Source organism: Pan paniscus, chromosome 20, assembly GCF_029289425.2.
Source record: "Pan paniscus chromosome 20, NHGRI_mPanPan1-v2.0_pri, whole genome shotgun sequence".
Taxonomy (NCBI): domain Eukaryota; kingdom Metazoa; phylum Chordata; class Mammalia; order Primates; family Hominidae; genus Pan; species Pan paniscus.
Window position 1 is genome coordinate 8311257 of NC_073269.2, and position 17761 is coordinate 8329017.

Here is a 17761-nt window from a genome sequence, read left to right on the forward strand (position 1 = left end):
TTTCGTGCTGCTGATAAAGACACACCTGAGACAGGGCAATTTACAAAAGAGGTTTAAGGGGCCGGGCGCGGTGGCTCCTGCCTATAATCCCAGCACTTTGGGAGGCTGAGGCGGGCGGATCACGAGGTCAGGGGATCGAGACCATCCTGGCTAACATGGTGAAACCCCGTCTCTACTAAAAATACAAAAAATTAGCCGGGCATGGTGGCGGGCGCCTGTAGTCCCAGCTACTCGGGAGGCTGAGGCAGGAGAATGGCGTGAACCCCGGAGGCAGAGCTTGCTTGCAGTGAGCCGAGATCGCGCCACTGCACTCCAGCCTGGGCCACAGAGCGAGACTCCGTCGCAAAAAAAAAAAAAAAAAAAAAAAAAAAAAAGGGCTAACGGACTCACAATTCCATATGGCTGGCAACGCCTCCCAATCATGGTGCAAAAGGCACGTCTCCCATGGCGGCAGAGAAGAGAAGTAAATTTGTACAGGCAAATTCCCCTTTATAAAACCATCAGATCTCGTGAGACTTACTCACTGTCGCGAGAATAGCACAGGAAAGACCTGCCCCTATGATTCGGTGACCTCCCACCAGGTCACTCCCACAACAGGAGGGAATTATGAGAGCTACAATTCAAGATGAGATTTGGGTGAAGAGACCAGGCAAGGTGGCTCACACCTATAATCCCAGCACTGTAATCCCAGCATTTTGAGAGACTGAGACAGGCAGATCACTTGAGGTCAGGAGTTCGAGACTAGCCTGGCCAAGATGGTGAAACCCTGTCTCTCCTAAAAATACAAAAATTAGCCAGGTGTGGTGGTGCATGCCTGTAATCCCAGATACTGAGGAGGCTGAGGCAGGAGAATCGCTTGAATCTGGGAGGCAGAGGTTGTGGTGAGCCGAGATCGCACCACTGCACTCCAGCCTGGGCAACAAGAGTGAAACTCCGTCTCAAGAAAAAAAAAAAAAGATTTGGGTGGAGATACAGTCAAACTCTGTCACCCCCAACACCCCCCCACCGGGTCCCCCTGGCTGCCAGGAGCCAGCAATGAGGGGAAACGCAGACTTGGAAGGGAGGAACTAGAACCCACCCATTTTATTTCCTGGAGCCCCTCAGGGACCCCCCGGAGCTTGGGGAAGGGATGGGCAGCTTCAAGTCCTGTTGTTTTTCACTGAATGTCATATCATCGGCACCTCCCCTAGGTTCATGCTGCAAAAATCTCCTTAAACGTACATTTTTTATTGTGGTAAAATACACGTAACATAGAACTTGCCATCTTAGCCATTCCTTTTTAAATTTTATTTATTTATTTATTTTTTGAGAAGGAGTTTCACTCTTGTTGCCCAGGCTGGAGTGCAATGGCGCCATCTCGGCTCACCACAACCTCCGCCTCCCGGGTTCAAGTGATTCTCCTGCCTCAGCCTCCCAACTAGCTGGGATTACAGGCATGAGCCGCCATGCCTGGCTAATTTTTTTTTTTTTTTTTTTTTGTATTTTTAGTAGAGACAGGGTTTCTCCATGTTCGTCAAGCTGGTCTCAAACCCCTGACCTCAGATGATCTACCGGCCTCGGCCTCCCAAAGTGCTGGGATTACAGGCGTGAGCCACTGCGCCCGGCCTATCTTAGCCATTTCTAAAAGCACATTCACATATTTGTGCAGCCATCACCACCATCCTCTCCAGACCTTTTTTTTTTTTTTTTTTGAGATGGAGTCTTGCTCTGTTGCCCAGGCTGGAGGGCAGTGGCACGATCTCGGGTCACTGCAACCTCCACCTCCTGGGTTCAAGTGATTCTCCTGCCTCAGCCTCCCCAGTAGCTGGGATTAAGGCACCCGCCACCATGCCCAGCTAATTTTTTTTTTTTTTTTTTTGAGATGGAGTTTAACTCTTGTTGCCCAGGCTGGTCTCGAACTCCCGACCTCAGGTGATCCGCCCACCTCAGCCTCCCAAAGTGCTGGGATTACAGGCGTGAGCCACCACACCTGGCCAATTTTTGTATTTTTAGTAGAGACGGAGTTTTGCCATGTTGGCCAGGCTGGTCTTGAACTCCTGACCTCAGTTGATCTGCCTGGCTTGGCCTCACAAAGTGCTGGGATTACAGGCATGAGCCACTGCACCCGGCCCTCTCCAGAATGTTCTCATCTTCCCAAACTGAAACTCTGTCTCCATGAAACACTCACTCCCCATTCCACATCCCAACCCCTGGCAGCCCCCATCCTACTTTCTGCCTCTGGGAGTCTGACAACTCTAGGGACCTCCTAGGAATGGATCCACACAGGATTTGTCCTTTTGTGTCTGACGTCTCTCACTGAGCATGACGTCCTCAAGGTGCATCCACGTTGTAGCCTGTGTCAGAATGTCCTTCCTTTTCATGGCTGAATAATATTCCATTGCGTGAATGGACCACATTTTGTTAATCCATTTGTCCATCAATGGACAATTGGGTTGTTTCCACCTTTTGGCTCTTGTGAATATTCATGCTACTCACCTCTGACCGTAGATGTACAAATATCTCTGTAAGACCCTACTTTCAATTCTAATGAGTATATACCCACAAGTGGAATTGCTGATAATTCTGTTTTTTTGAGGAACCACCATACTGTTTTGTTTTCTTTTGCTTTGCTTTGCTTTTTTGAGATGGAGTCTCACTCTGTCACCCAGGCTGGAGTGCAGTGGCGCTATCTTGGCTCACTGCAAGCTCCACCTCCCGGGTTCAAGCAATTCTCCTGCCTCAGCCTCCTGAGTAGCTGGGACTACAGGCGCCCACCACCATGCCCGGCTAATTTTTTTGTGTTTTTAGTAGAGATGGGGTTTCACCATGTTGGCCTGGCTGGTCTCAAACTCCCCACCTCAGCCTCCCAAAGTGCTGGGATTACAGGCGTGAGCCACCGCGCCCAGCCTGTTTTTTGTTGTTGTTGTTTTGTTGGGGTTTTCTGTTTTTTTTTTTTTAGACAGAGTCTCACTCTGTTGCCTAGGCTGGAACGCAATGGCGCAATCTCGGCTCACCATATCCTCCAGCTTCTACGTTCAAGGGATTCTCGTGCCTCAGCCTCCCGAATAGCTGGGATTACAGGCACCTGCCACCACGCCCAGCTAATTTTTGTATTTTTAGTAGAGATAGGGTTTCACCATGTTGGCCAGGATGGTCTCAGTCTCCTGAACTCAGTGATCTGCCCGCCTCGGCCTCCCAAAGTTCTGGGATGATAGGCGTGAGCCACCGTGCTCAGCCAACACATAAACATTTATAATCAAAAATGCATCTATGGGCCAGGTGTGGTGGCTCATGCCTGTAATCCCAGCACTTTGGGAGGCTGAGGCCAGAGGATCGCTTGAGCCCAGGAGTTGGAGGCTACAAGTGAGTTCATGCCACTGCACTCCAGTCTGGGCTATGACAGAATGAGAACCTGTCTAAAAAACAGAGAAGAGGCCGGGCGCGGTGGTTCGCGCCTGTAATCCCAGCACTTTGGGAGGCCGAGGTGGGTGGATCATGAGGTCAGGAGTTTGAGACCAGCCAGGCCAACATAGGGAAACCCCGTCTCTACTAAAAATACAAAAAATTAGCTGGGCGTGGTAGCAGGTGCCTGTAAGTCCCAGCTACTCCGGAGGCTGAGGCAGCAGACTCACTCAAACCGGGGAGGTGGAGGTTGCAGTGAGCCAAGATCGCACCACTGCACTCCAGCTTGGGTGACAGCGCAAGACTCCATCTCAAAAAAAAAAAAAAAAGAAGAAGAAGAAGAAAAGAAAGAAAAAAGAGAGCTTGTTTCTCTGCTTGAAAAGGAAAGGGATTTCCCCAAAAAGTATATCTCAGGGGAAAGGAAGGTGGTGTCTGACATCTTTTTCTTTCTTTCAGATACGAAGAGGAAAGACTGAAGGCCAGGAGGGAGAGGTGTGTGCAGAGTGGTTTCTGCTGGGGCTGGGTCGGGGCAGCGGGGGGCTGAGCTGAACTCTCAGTTAGGGCAACCCGGTGACTTCCGGGCAGCAGGGACCATTGTCCTGTGCAGGGCTCAAGACGCTGCCCTTCTGGCAAGGACTTTAAACTCAGACCTGGGTTCAAATACTGGCTCCCGCATTGAGCCGCAAGATAACATTAAGCAAATAAAAAGCTAACAACCACCTTGGAGGTTATTGTGCAAGATGAGGCACCCTTGGCAAAAAAGGTTGAGCACAGACTTACGCTCCATAAAGCATCAAAGTCAAGACGGGCGCGGTGGCTCACCCAGCACTTTGAGAGGCTGTAATCCCAGCACTTTGGGAGGCTGAGGCAGGAGGATTGTGTGAGGTCAGGAGTTGGAGAACAGCCTGGGCAACATGGCGTAACTCCGTCTCTACCAAAAATACAAAAATTAGCCAGGCGTGGTGGTGCGTGCCTGTAATCCCAGCTACTTGGGAGGCTGAGCCAGGAGAATCACTTGAACCTGGGAGGCGGAGGTTGCAGTGAGCCGAGATCATGCCACTGCACTCCAGCGTGGGTGACAGAGCAAGACTCTGTCTCAAAAAAAAAAAAAAAATTAGCCAGGTGTGGTGGCATGCGCCTGTAGTTCAGCTACTTGCAGGGAGACTGAATCGGGACGACTGCTTGAGCCCAGGAAGTTGAGGCTGCAGTGAGCCATGATTGTACCATTGCACTCCAGCCTGGGCAACAGAGCAAGATCCTGTCTCAAAAAAAACAAAAAAAACAACCTTTATCATGCCAGGTCCAATGCCAGCTTTGAGGGAAACAGAGGCAAATAAGACAGAGTCTTGGTCCCAGAAGTTTTCTCAAATAGCAAAGGCAGGGAACATCTCACTGGTTTGGAAAACAGGACCCAGGGGACAGGAAAGCCAGAGAGGCCAGTACTAGCCGAGAGCCCACCCCTTGGCCTGGCTGGGCTAGTCACCCTTGTCACCTCGTTCTCTCTGTCCACAGCGCGAGGCCCCAGCCGGAGTTTGTGCTGCCCAGGTCTGAAGAGAAGCCAGAGGTGGCACCAGTGGAAAACAGGTAGGTGTGCAGGGGACCATGGGCAGAGAGCTGACAGTCACGGGAGGCTGCCTACTCCCTTGGGGGAGGCTAGAGAGGAAGATGGGTCCTTGTTCAGGGACAGAAAATGGAACTAAGTGGCTGGCCGTGGTGGCTCACGCCTGTAATCCCAGCACTTTGGGAGGCCGAGGTGGGCAGATGACATGAGGTCAGGAGTTCGAGACCAGCCTGGCCAGCATGGTGAAACCTCATCTCTACTAAAAATACAAAAATTAGCTGGACATGGTGGCTCACATCTGTAATCCCAGCTACTTGGGAGGCCGAGGCAGGAGATTCGCTTGAACCCAGGGGGCAGAGGTTGCAGTGAGCCAAGATAGTACCACTACACTCGGCGACAAAGTGAGACTCCATCTCAAAAAAATAAATAAACAAAATAAAAATAAAAATTATCGGCCGGGTGTGGTGGCTCACGCCTGTAATCCCAGTACTTTGGGAGGCTGAGGTGGGCCGATCACAAGGCCAAGAGATCGAGACCAGCCTGGCCAACATGGTGAAACCCCATCTCTTCTAAAAATACAAAAATTAGCTGGGCGTGGTGGCTCGTGCCTGTAGTCCCACCTACTTGGAAGGCTGAGGCAGGAGAATCACTTGAACCTGGGAGGCGGAGGTTGCAGTGAGCCGAGATCAGACCACTGCACTCCAGCCTGGCGACAGAATGAGATTCTGTCTCAAAAATAAATAAATAAATAAATATCATCCAGGTGTGGTGATGTACACCTCTAGTCCAGCTACTCAGAAGGGTGAGGCAGGCAGATGGCTGGAGCCCAGGAGGTCAAGGCTACAGCAAGCTATGACTGCACTCCAGCCTGGGCAACAGAGCAAGACCCTGTCTCAAAAAAAAAAAAAAGTTATCATGATGTTCTCACATTATCGCAATCTCAATGTTATCATAATGATGAAAGGTGACCTTTGTCCAGGTCCCAGCAGGTAGATTCTGACTCCCCCAATCCAGTAGACCCTGAGCAACATTATTGGCTTCATTTTATGTTAGTGAAGGGCCTTGGCCAATTTCCTCAAAACTGTCTGTTTGGGCTCATTTGTTACGCAGCAGATGCAGGCTGACATCTGTTTTGTACCAGATACAGCAGTGTCGGTCCTCATAGGGCTTACAGCCTCCACGAACAGGTAGAAAATGCCCAAGAATGGGCACTGTGGCTCACGCCTGTAATCCCAGCACTTTGGGAGGCCAAAGCAGGAGGACCATTTGAGGTCAGGAGTTTGAGACCAGCTTGGGCAACATATTGAGACTCCATCTCTACAAAAAGTTTAAAAGTTAGCCAGGCATGATGGTGTATACCTTGTAGTCCCAGCTACTTGGGAGGCTGAGGTGGGAGGATCACTTGAGCCCAGAGCTGGAAGCTGCAGCGAGCCATGATTGCACCACTGCCCTCCAGCCTGGGCAACATAACAAGACCCTGTATCTTTTTTTTTTTTTTAAAGACAGATTTTCACTCTTGTCGCCCAGGGGCCAGAGTGCAATGGTGCGATCTTGGCTCACTGCAACCTCCACCTCCCGGGTTCAAGCGATTCTCCTGTCTCAGCCTCCCGAGTAGCTGGGATTACAGGCACCCACCACAACACCCGGCTAATTTTTGTATTTTTAGTTGAGACAGGGTTTTACCATGTTGGCCAGGCTAGTCTCGAACTCCTGACCTCAAGTGATCCACCCACCTCAGCCTCCCAAAGTGCTGGGATTACAGGCATGAGCCACTGCACCCAGCCAAGACCCTATATCTTAATAATAATAAATAAATAAAAATAAAATAAGTTAAAGAAAAAAAAGGGAAAATGCCCAGGCTCCCAAAAATAAGCAAATAACGCCCAGTCTCCATCTCTCCTCCACAGGCCTGCTCTGGTCTCAGAAGATCAGGAAACAAGGTGGGTGTGATGCAGAGTGGTCTTCGTGCTGTTTTCAAAATGTCCTTCATGGACCTGTATTAGTCAGGGTTCTCTAGAAGGACAGAAAATCGAACCAGCTGCCAGCAAATATAAAGCAGGCAGGGATCCTAATCCCAGGAAAACTGCCCCATGACTTATTGGGAGTGGGGGATACGGCACCAGGAAGGCAGGGAGGTAGTGGTTCCCTTAACCAGTCAGGCCATCCTTGCACAACTCCAGGGGGGCACCATTACCTAGACCAGGATGCAAATGAGGCCCCAGAATTATGCAGTGGAGCGGCCCTCAGGGAAAAACCCACACAGAGCCAAGCTCCCTGAAGCCCAGGATATGATACCACAAAAGGGTAGACTGTCCACGCTCTGCCTCCGATTCTCCACCTGGTTCTGGATGCCAAGAAAAGCCTCCCTGTGGCTGGGCGCAGCGTCTCACACCTGTAATCCCAGCACTTTGGGAGGCCGAGGCAGGCGGATCATTTGAGGTCAGGAGTTCAAGACCAGCCTAGGCAACATGGCAAGACCCCGTCCCTAAAAAAAATACAAAAATTAGCCAGGTGAGCCAAGATCGTACCACTGCACTCCACAGCCTGGGCAATAGGGCTAGACTTTGTCTCAAAAAAAGAAAAAAAAAGGAAAGAAAAGAAAAGCCTCCCCGTGTGTTGATGTCCAAGGGTATCCTCAGGCACAATGGTTTGCCAGAAGGATCACAGAGCTCAGCAAAGCTGTCATACTCACAGTTATGGTTTATCACAGTGGCATGGTTTATTACAGTAGAACGGTACAGTTAAAAATCAGCAAAGAGTTGGGTGTGGTGGCTCATGCCTGTAATCCCAGCACTTTGGGAGGCCGAGGCAGGTGGATCACTTGAAATCAGGAATTCAAGACCAGCCTGGCCAATATGGTGAAACCCCATCTCTACTAAAACTATAAAATTAGCTGGGTGTGGTGGCACACACCTGTAGTCCCAGCTACTCAGGAGGCTGAGGCAAGAGAATTGCTTGAACCTGGGAGGCAGAGGTTGCAGTGAGCTGAGATTGCACCATTGCATTCCAGCCTGGGGAACAGAGCAAGACTCTGTTTAAAAAAAAACAACAAAAAACAAAAAACTTAACAAAAGGAAGAGGTGCATAGGGCTGGATCCAGGAGAGATCGGGTGGAAGCCTGCAAGTGTCCTCTCCCAGTGGGGTTGTGTGGACAGCCTTTATTTCTCCCAGCAGGGATGTGTGGCAAAACACACAAAGTGCTGCCAATTAGAGAAGCTGACCCAAGCCTTTGTAGCCAGGGTGTTTATAGAGAGTCAACGACATACACCTGGCTGACTGTCTGCATGGCTTTTCTGAGCCTCCAGCCCCTGCACAGATCAAGCTGATGCCACGTGGCCCAAGTTCCAACCCTAAGTCACGTTGTGAGTGTTATTAGTCCATTCTCATGCTGCTATGAAGAAATACCCAAGACTGGGTAAATTCTAAAGAAAAGAGGTTTAATTGACTCACAGTTCTGCATGGCTGGGGAGTCCCCAGGAAATTTATAATCCTGGCGGAAGCCACCTCTTCACCGGGCAGCAGGAGTGAGAAGTGCTGAGCAAAGGGGGGAAAGCCCCTTATAAAACCATCAGATCTCGTGAGAACTCACTACCACAAGAACAGCATGGAGGTAGCCGCCCCCATGGTTCAGTTACCTCCCACTGAGTACCGCCCACGACAAGTGGGGTTATGGGAACTACAATTCAAGATGAGATTTGGGTGGGGACACAGCCCAACCATATCAGTTAGCATAGACTATCTGGCATGACCCACATAGACACTCCAGCCAGGATGCTCCAAGAGTTTAGAAGTTAATCCCAGGAGCCAGGGAAGGACCAAACTTTTCTTTAGAATGTGTGGGATTTATCCTTGACCACACAGTTTTTTTGTTTTGTTTTGTTTCTGTTGTTGTTGTTGTTTTTGAGATGGAGTCTCGCTCTGTCGCCCAGGCTGGAGTGCAGTGGCGTGATCTCGGCTCACTGCAAGCTCCGCCTCCCAGGGTCACTCCAGTCTCTTGCCTCAGCCTCCCAAGTAGCTGGGACTACAGGCGTCTGCCACCACACCCAGCTAATTTTTTGTATTTTTTAGTAGAGACGGGGTTTCACCATGTTAGCCGGGATGGTCTCGATCTCCTGACCTCGTGATCCACCCGCTTCGGCCTCCCAAAGTGCTGAGATTACAGGCGTGAGCCACCATGCCCAGCTGACCACACAGTTTTATACAAGTCTATAAGATGGCCTGGCCACATGCCTTACTACCCATGTGACCCAGGAAGCTCCAAGCTAAGAAATAAACATCAAAAATGGCCTTAGACCAGTGCTGCTTAAGGGGCACTGAGTAAAAGTAAGTTCTCAATGTATTTCTGAAAAGACCACCTCAACCCAAGCTCTCTGGAGATGAGTTCACATACACAGACAGGAAACACAAGGAAATCATCCACTATGAGCAAAAGACAGCAGAGACAACAAACAGCAGAATTAGATCTTGCCTGGAGATCCTTAGGTGGATAAGATATAATAAGCATGTTTTAACAATTAAAAACACAAAAGAAGGAATTGTAAGAAGCAGTAGATGAATGGATGAATGGATAGGTGGATAAATGGATGGATGGATGGATGAGTGGATGGATGGAAGGATGTTTGGATGATGGGTGGATAGATAGATGAATGAATGAGTGGAGGGATGGGAGGATAGATGGATGATAGGTGGATGGATGGATGGATAAATGGATGGATGGATAGATGGGTGAAGGTTGACTGTATGGATGGATGGGTGGATGAATGGATGGGTGGAGGGATGGAAAGATGGACTGATGGAGAGATGGATGGGTAGGCATATGGATGGGTAAATGGTAGATGAATGGTTGGTTGGATGAATGGTTGGGTAGATGAATGGGTGGGTGGATGGATGGATGGGTAGATGGATGGGTGAGTGGGTGGGTGGGTGGATGAGTGAGTGACTGGATGGGTCGGCAGATAGATGAATGGATGGGTGGGTGGGTGGATGGATGGATGGATGGATGGATGGATGGATAGATAGGTGGATGGATGGGTGCATGGATGGGTGGATGGCTAGATGTGTGGGTGGTTGTATGGTTGGTTGGATGCATGGATGGATGGCTAGATGGATGAGTGGGTGGGTGGATGGATGGATGGATGGATGGATGGATGGACAGATGGATGAGTGGGTGGATGGATGGGTGGGCAGATGGATCAATGGATAGATGGGTGGATGGATGGATGGATGGTTGAATAGATGGATGAGTGGAGGGATGGATGGATGAATGGATGGATGTGTGGGTGGGTGGATGGGTGGATGGATGGATGTGTGGGTGGGTGGATGGGTGGATGGGTGGATGGACGGATGAGTGAGTGGCTGGATGGGTGGGCAGAGGGATGAATGGATCCCTCCATTGAGTGAATGGATGGGTGAGTGAGTGTGTGGATGGATGGATGGATGGATGGATGGATGGATGGATGGATGGATGTGTGGGTGGTTGTATGGTTGGTTAGTGGGGGGGTGGGTTGAAGCCTCCCTCCAGGCTGATTGAGGTTGCCAGTCTCCAGGGCCTGTTCTGCTGAGGCACCAGGAAGGAGGCCCTCAGAGCCACACTTAGAAAGTGGGTGGCAGGAGCCGGGCCCTGAAGGGCATGTGCCACTCTTGCTGCTGGGAGTTCACCCACGCTGGGTGGGATCATTGTTTTGGATTACGTACATGTGGAAGCGCATTTTGCACTTTTAACATTAACAGCAATAACTTGGCCTGTATCTTTCCCTCCCTAGCATGTCCTGAGGCGACGTGAGCATAACAAAGGACATGGAAGAAGATTCCAGATGCCAGAAAACCTCTGTCAGACGCCCACTGGCCCCAGATCTCATCCTGCCTCATCCTGAGTCCCAATCTTCCAAGGGTGCCCGCCCCTCCGTTCATCTCTGAAACCCAGCATCCTTTTCAGCTGCTTGAAAACATTGTATTTTTTTTTTAACGATGCAGTATTTGTGCGTTCCAGAAAAGGGCCCAGCTCTGAGCCCCTCACCCTTCCACACTCACGAACTCTCAGCCGAGGAAGGCAAGAAGCGCAGGGGGTGGCCCGCGTGGCGTCGGTGGCCTCCGCTCCTGCTCGCAGCCCCTGTGGTCAGAGCTGGATACAAGATTCAAGACCCTTCTCTTGCTTGTCACCTGCTCCAGGTTGGAGCCACAGACACCCACCGCCACCCCGGCTGGGTCTGCGTCCTTTCCTGTGCCTTTCCCTCCAGAATGCGGCCTCAGACCTAGAAGCTCAACCCCCCTATGAGGGCCACGTCCTGGGGTAGCTCCTGACCTCCGACCTTATGTCCAAATTTCACACCCATGGTTTTTCATTTGACCCGCCCCCTTCTCGCTCATAATGACACCCAGCTCCTTTGAGAGGATCAGAGCCCATTGCACAAGAAGAGCCGCTGCCAACCATCCTTGTCCTCCGATTGCAAAATGACACCCCAGTAATCCAGAACATTCTCAAGCCCCTTTAACTCAGATGTCAAGCCACCGGGCAAACCCTGTCAATACCTCCCACCAAGGAATGAGATATGTGGACCTCACTGCTCCCCCAACCCAGCGTCAGGCTGGGACACGCCAACGCTGTTCCGGGTTGGAACAGCAGAGGCTCAGAAACTGGCTCTGAAATAGGCAGACCTAGCAAGAGGAAGATACAGGGTATCGGGCGTTTGAGTGTTTCAGAAGTCATTCGGGAAGATAAAACCAGTGCGCTGGCCGCAGCCACCTGCATTCAAAGCTTGGACCAGCGGGTTCTTGTTCGGGAGGCAAATTTCCCTAGGAAAAAGAAGACAGACTTTTCTAATGTGGTCCAAATGCTGGTCACTGGTCAGATGGACTCTAGAAGCACTGAGCTCCCTGTCTCTGGAAGTATTTAAGAAAAGGCTGGGCCAGACACGATGGCTCACGCCTGTAATCCCAGACTTTGGGAGGCCGAGGCAGGCGGATCACCTGAGGTGAGGAGTTTGAGAACAGCCTGGCCAACATGGTGAAACCTCATCTCTACTAAAAATACAAAAATTAGCCAGGCGTGGTGGCAGGTGCCTGTAATCCCAGCTACTTGGGAGGCTGAGGCATGAGAATCACTTAAACCTGAGAGGCAGAGGTTACAGTGAGCCAAGATCGTGCCACTGCACTCCAGCCTGGGCGACAGAGCAAGACTCTGTCTCAAAAAAAATAAAAAATAATCAGGGCACAGTGGCTCATGCCTGTAATCCCAGCACTCTGGGAGGCTGAGGTGGGTGGATCACCTGAGGTCAGGAGTTCAAGACCAGCCTGGTGAACATGGCGAAACCCCGTCTCTAATAAAAAGACAAAAATTAGCCGGGCATGGTGGTGCACGCCTGTAATCCCAGCTACTCGGGAGGCTGAGGCAGGAGAATTGCTTGAACCCAGGAGGCAGAGGTTGCAGTGATCCAAGATCACGCCACTGCACTCCAGCCTGGGCAACAAGAGCAAAACTCCGTCTCAAAATAAAAAGAAAAGAAAAGAATGGACAGTGTTTGCAGAGAGTTGCTCAAGAGGTTCCCTCTAATCCTAAATGTCTTCATGTCTATCAGTCTGAGCAGACGGTGAGTAGGGCGGGCACATTCTCCAGGCCCTTCTTCCTAGCTCTGTGGTTGGCCTCTCAGCAAGTGCTATCCAGGCTGGGCCAACCAGACCCACAATTAACTGAGCCTCAGTGAAAGCGTCCAGTGCATCTTGACCTGAGACAGCAAGGAATTGCATTTGGGGTTATTCCAACGATGATGGCAGGGAACTGGTGGTATTTAGTGCTGAGGGGCAGTGATACAGAAAGATTTGCCCTGTGGGACAGGGTCCTGCGCGAGTCCCATCCCCAAAAGCCAGCAGCTCCTGCCATGAGGAAGACGGGGTTTCTGAGCAGGCTTATGCCTGCAGGTTCCTGTGGAGCCACCGGCTGTGACGGGACACCTCTGGGTCTCAGCATTGCCCTGGGGAGGCTGGGACATTTAGGGACATGGTAGGGTTTTAACATTTGTTTCCCAAATGTCAAATCCCGGGCACAGGGGCAAGACCCTGTCCCGAATTCCCACCCCAGTGAATGGTGTCGCTGCCAAAGCCAACACAAGATGACAAAAGTGGCTGGGCACGGTGGCTCACGCCTATAATCCCAGCACTTTGGGAGACCGAGACAGGTGGATCACCTGAGGTCAGGAGTTCAAGACCAGGCTGGCCAACTTGGTGAAACCCCACCTCTACTAAAAATACAAAAATTAGCTGGGTGTGGTGGCGCGCACCTGTAGTCCCAGCTACTCAGGAGGCTGAGGTAGAAGAATAGCTGGAACCCAGGAGGCAGAGATTGCAGTCAGCCGAGATTGCGCCACTGCACTCCAGCCTGGGAGACAGAGCAAGACTGACTCAAAAAAAAAAAAAAAAAATGACAGAAGCCTGATTATCAGACTGCCCGGAGGAGACAGGCTCCAGCAGATAGATGCCAGCCAGGCCCAGCTGCCACGATTTGTCCCAGGTGACCAAAGGCACGTGGCTCCAGCATGAATCGTTCTAACCCAACAGTGACAAGAACTGCTGGGCCTTAACCGTCATGGAAGACTGGGGCCGCTTCCAAGTCACAGACAGGAGACGGGGACAGGAAAGAACTCATTCCACCCAATCGGACACCTAATAATTGAGTGTCTACAGCAGCAACCAAGTGACAAGTGAGGCCCTACCTGACCCAGAAGGTGCCTGCCGGCTAAACATTCTGCCCCCACCAGAAACGCCAGGGGGTCCGCCCGTTATGCCGTGGCCTACCCACGCCCCTTTGGATCACCAGCAGTCACAGACAACAGGCAGGCGAAACTGAAGACCCCAACTCAGCCCCAGCGGACCCTCCAGAGCAAAAGAGGCCCCCGGCGAGGCCACCTGTCGGCAGGCATGCCGAGGTCAAACAGCCGGGGCCACCGTTCCCAGCTGGGCCGCGACCTGCACCGTCCACAGATGGGCTTTGAGATGGATTTGTATCAGGGTGGGGGGTGTGGTTTGGCCAAAATGCAATGGACCCCGACCCCTCCTCGTAAAAGGATGTTGGGTTTCCCTCTGGTGACACATGGGATGCGTCATAAACCCTCCCCCAAAGTCCTGGTCAGCAGCCCATCCTTCCAACGATGAGTTTTGCGGTTTTTCAGAACAGAAATGATCACTACGATTGACGACAGTCGTGATGTTAAGACGTCATCTCCATGAGCTTTGGGGGGACTTTTATGTGGAATAAAGAAACTATCACTGAGAAGGGAGGTTTGTTCCTTTTCAATACGAGTAACAGGCAGGGTCCAGTGGCTCACGCCTGCCATCCCAGCACTTTGGGATGCGGAGGCGGGAGGATCACCTGAGGTCAGGAGTTCCAGACCAACCTGGCCAACATGGTGAAACCCCGTCTCTACTAAAAATACAAAAATTAGCCGGGCGTGGTGGCAGGTGCCTGTAGTCCAAGCTACTCGGGACCTGGCCAACATGGTGAAACATCGTCTGTACTAAAAATACAAAAATCAGCCGGGCGTGGTGGTGCACGCCTGTAGTCCAAGCTACTCGGGAGGCTGAGGCAGGAGAATCACTTGAACCCTGGAGGCAGAGGCTGCAGTGAGCCACAATCACGCCTGCCAGTTCTCTCCGTCCACCCAGTGGGGACACTGTGCGGTGGCCATGTCATACCCACCTTGATGTCTCTGTCACCAGCAGGTCCCAAAGTCATGCTACTGTGCTCCAGTTGTGTTTATGCCAGCAGGTGCCCTTTAGGGGAAAAGGTGGGGTCTTTGTGGGTGGATGGAGGGGACAAAGAGGGTGGAGCTGGTGCTGGGATCCTGGGGAGCCGCTCCCAGTTTGGAGGTGACAGCCCCCTCCTTTATCCCACTGCACGGGGTCTCTGATTACCCTGAGAGGTTTCTTGAAAACCCCATTCACGGCCAGGCACGGTGGCTCACGCCTGTAATCCCAACACTTTGGAAGGCCGAGGCAGGTGAATCACTTGAGGTCAGGAGTTTGAGGCCAGCCTGGCCAACGTGGTGAAACCCCGTCTCTACTAAAAATACTAAAATTAGCCAGGCATGGTGTTGCGTGCCTGTAATCCCAGCTACTCGGGAGGCTGAGCCAGGAGAATTACTTGAACCCAGGGGGCGTAGGTTGCAGTGAGCCAAGATCGTGCCACTTCACTCCAGCCTGGGCAAAAGAGACTCCGAACCCCCCACCAAAAAAGAAACAGAAAAGAAGGCCGGGCGCGGTGGCTCACGCCTGTAATCCCAGCACTTTGGGAGGCCGAGGCGGGCAGATCACAAGGTCAGGAGATCGAGGCCATCCTGGTTAACACGGTGAAACCCCGTCTCTACTAAAAATACAAAAATTAGCCTGGCGTGGTGGTGGGCACCTGTAGTCCCAGCTACTCAGGAGGCTGGGGCAGGAGAATGGCATGAACCCGGGAGGCGGAACTTGCAGTGAGCCGAGATCGCGCCACTGCACTCCAGCCTGGGTGACAGAGCAAGACTCCGTCTCAAAAAAAAAAAAAAACCAGTAAAGAAAACCTCACTCACTCTTTCATTCATTTCGGGGCACAGGGGGTCCAGTCCCTCACACCACTCCCAGCCCAAGGGGCGGGCTCAACCCAGGGACCTGAGGCCTTCCTGGGGACCAGGAGGAAGGGACCTTTCTGATCAGAGAACCAATACACAAGCAGCCGTCAGCCAAGCCAGCAGGAGGAGGGGTGTCCCCAGCAGAGTGACCCACGGGGACCAAGGCCTGGGGCAGGCAGAGCTGGGGCAGCCAGAGAGGGGCCTGAGGGCCGGATCAGCGCCACCAGTGTTTCAGAAAAACCCAGGACTAAATTAAAGTCTTCATCATTTGGTCACTTTCTTTTTATTATCATAATTACTTTTTTTTTTTTTTTGAGACGGAGTCTCACTCTGTCACCCAAGCTGGAGTGCAGTGGCACAATCTCAGCTCACTGCAACTTCTGCCTCCCGGGTTCGAGCAATTCTCCTGCCTCAGCCTCCCGAGTAGCCGGGATTACAGGCGCGCGCTACCACGCCCGGCTAATTTTTGTATTAAGTAGAGATGGGGTTTCGCCATGTTGGCCAGGCTGGTCTCGAACTCCTGACCTCAGGTGGTTCTCCTGCTTTGGCTTCCCAAAGTGCTGGGATTACAGGCGTGAGCCACCGTGCCCAGGCTTTTTTTTTTTTTTTTAATCAGGGTTTTCCTCTGTTGCTCAGGCTAGAGTGCAGTGATGCAATCTCAGCTCACTGCAGCCTCAACCTCCTGAGCTCAAGGGATCCTTCTGCCTCAGCCTCCCAAGTAGCTGGTGCTACAGAAGCAGGCCACCACACCCAGCTAATTTTTTTTTTTTTTTGGTAGAGATGGTGGGGGGCGAGGAGGCGGCGGTCTCACAACGTTGCCCAGACTGGTCTTGAACTCCTGGCCTCAAGCGATCCTCCCACCTTGGCCTCCTAAAGTGCGGGGATTACAGTAGTGAGCCACTGCAAACATTTCTTTTTTTCTTTTTTTGAGACGGAGTCTGGCTCTGTTGCCCAGGCTGGAGTGCAGTGGCGCCATCTGGGCTCACTGCAAGCTCCACCTCCCGGGTTCACACCATTCTCCTGCCTCAGCCTCCTGAGTAGCTGGGACTACAGGCGCCTGCCATCGTGCCCAGCTAATTTTTTGTATTTTTAGTAGAGACAGGGTTTCACCGTGTTAGCCAGGATGGTCTCAATCTCCTGACCTCGTGATCCACCTGCCTCGGCCTCCCAAAGTGCTGGGGTTACAGGCGTGAGCCACCGTGCCTGGCCAAACAGACACTTTTTTAATAAATCAAGATGAGAGTCACTTAATATAAAATTAACCATTTTTTTGTTTTTTCATTTTTTTTGAGATGTAGTCTCACTCTGTCGCCCAGGCTGGAGTGTAGTGGCGCGATCTCAGCTCACTGCAAGCTCCGCCTTCCGGGTTCACCCCATTCTCCTGCCTCAGCCTCCCGAGTAGCTGGGACTACAGGCGCCCGCCACTGCGCCCAGCTAATTTTTTTTTTGTATTTTTAGTAGAGACGGGGTTTCACCGTGGTCTCGATCTCCTGACATCATGATCCGCCCACCTCGGCCTCCCAAAGTGCTGGGATTACAGGCGTGAGCCTCCGTACCATACCCGGCCTAAAATTAACCATTTTTAAGAGGACATTCTGCGGTACTCAGTACCTTCACAAAGTTTTGCAAATACCACCTCTATCAAATTCCAGAACATTCCATTACCCCAAAAGTAAATCTGTCCCCAGCAGCCACAGTCATCCCCACCCACCTCCCCCAGCCCCTGGCACCCACGCCTCCCCTTCCTGTCCTCGTGGATTGACGTGTCCTGGGCATTTCATGTAAATGGGATCACTGCACCGTGGGGCAGTGAGGTCGCTAATCAATACCCTGGGACCTGGGACTGCTTGGGGACTGGCAGGCATTTGTAGCCCCTGTGGCTTCTCCCTCTCCTTCCCGCCAGGGTGGGCTGGCACAGGGAGGCCTCCCAGAGGTGCCCTGCCAGGGCCTTTATCTGGGCATGTCACTGTCACCTGAGGCCCTGGGCCACGTGCCCCACCAAGAGGCTGCCAGGAAATTCTTGCCACCGAAACTGGGCCAGAGGTGAAGCCCAGGAGCCGGGCTTTCCTGGGTGCCTGCTTGAGCACCTGGAGGAGCTCTGGCCACAGACACAGCCACCCCGCTGCACTGCCACAGATCCTGTGGCTGACTGCTTTTCTGAGCTTTCCTCATGAATACCCCAAGATTTCCAGTCCATTTTGCAAAAGCTCTTGAAGTCCAAGGT

The 17761-nt window shown here is 51.9% G+C and overlaps 1 protein-coding gene across 1 annotated transcript in view; it reads left to right on the forward strand.

The window, feature by feature from the left end:
• The window catches only part of ATCAY (ATCAY kinesin light chain interacting caytaxin), a 47737-nt gene extending 33530 nt beyond the window's left edge, over positions 1 to 14207 (forward strand). Inside the window, exons 10-13 of the mRNA XM_008972621.5 lie at positions 3838 to 3873; positions 4894 to 4965; positions 6850 to 6882; positions 10705 to 14207. Of these exons, the coding sequence (XP_008970869.3) occupies positions 3838 to 3873; positions 4894 to 4965; positions 6850 to 6882; positions 10705 to 10714 (151 nt within the window). The 3' untranslated portion in view covers positions 10715 to 14207. The remainder of the gene's footprint in view (positions 1 to 3837; positions 3874 to 4893; positions 4966 to 6849; positions 6883 to 10704) is intronic.
• The last annotated feature ends 3554 nt before the right edge of the window (positions 14208 to 17761 follow it).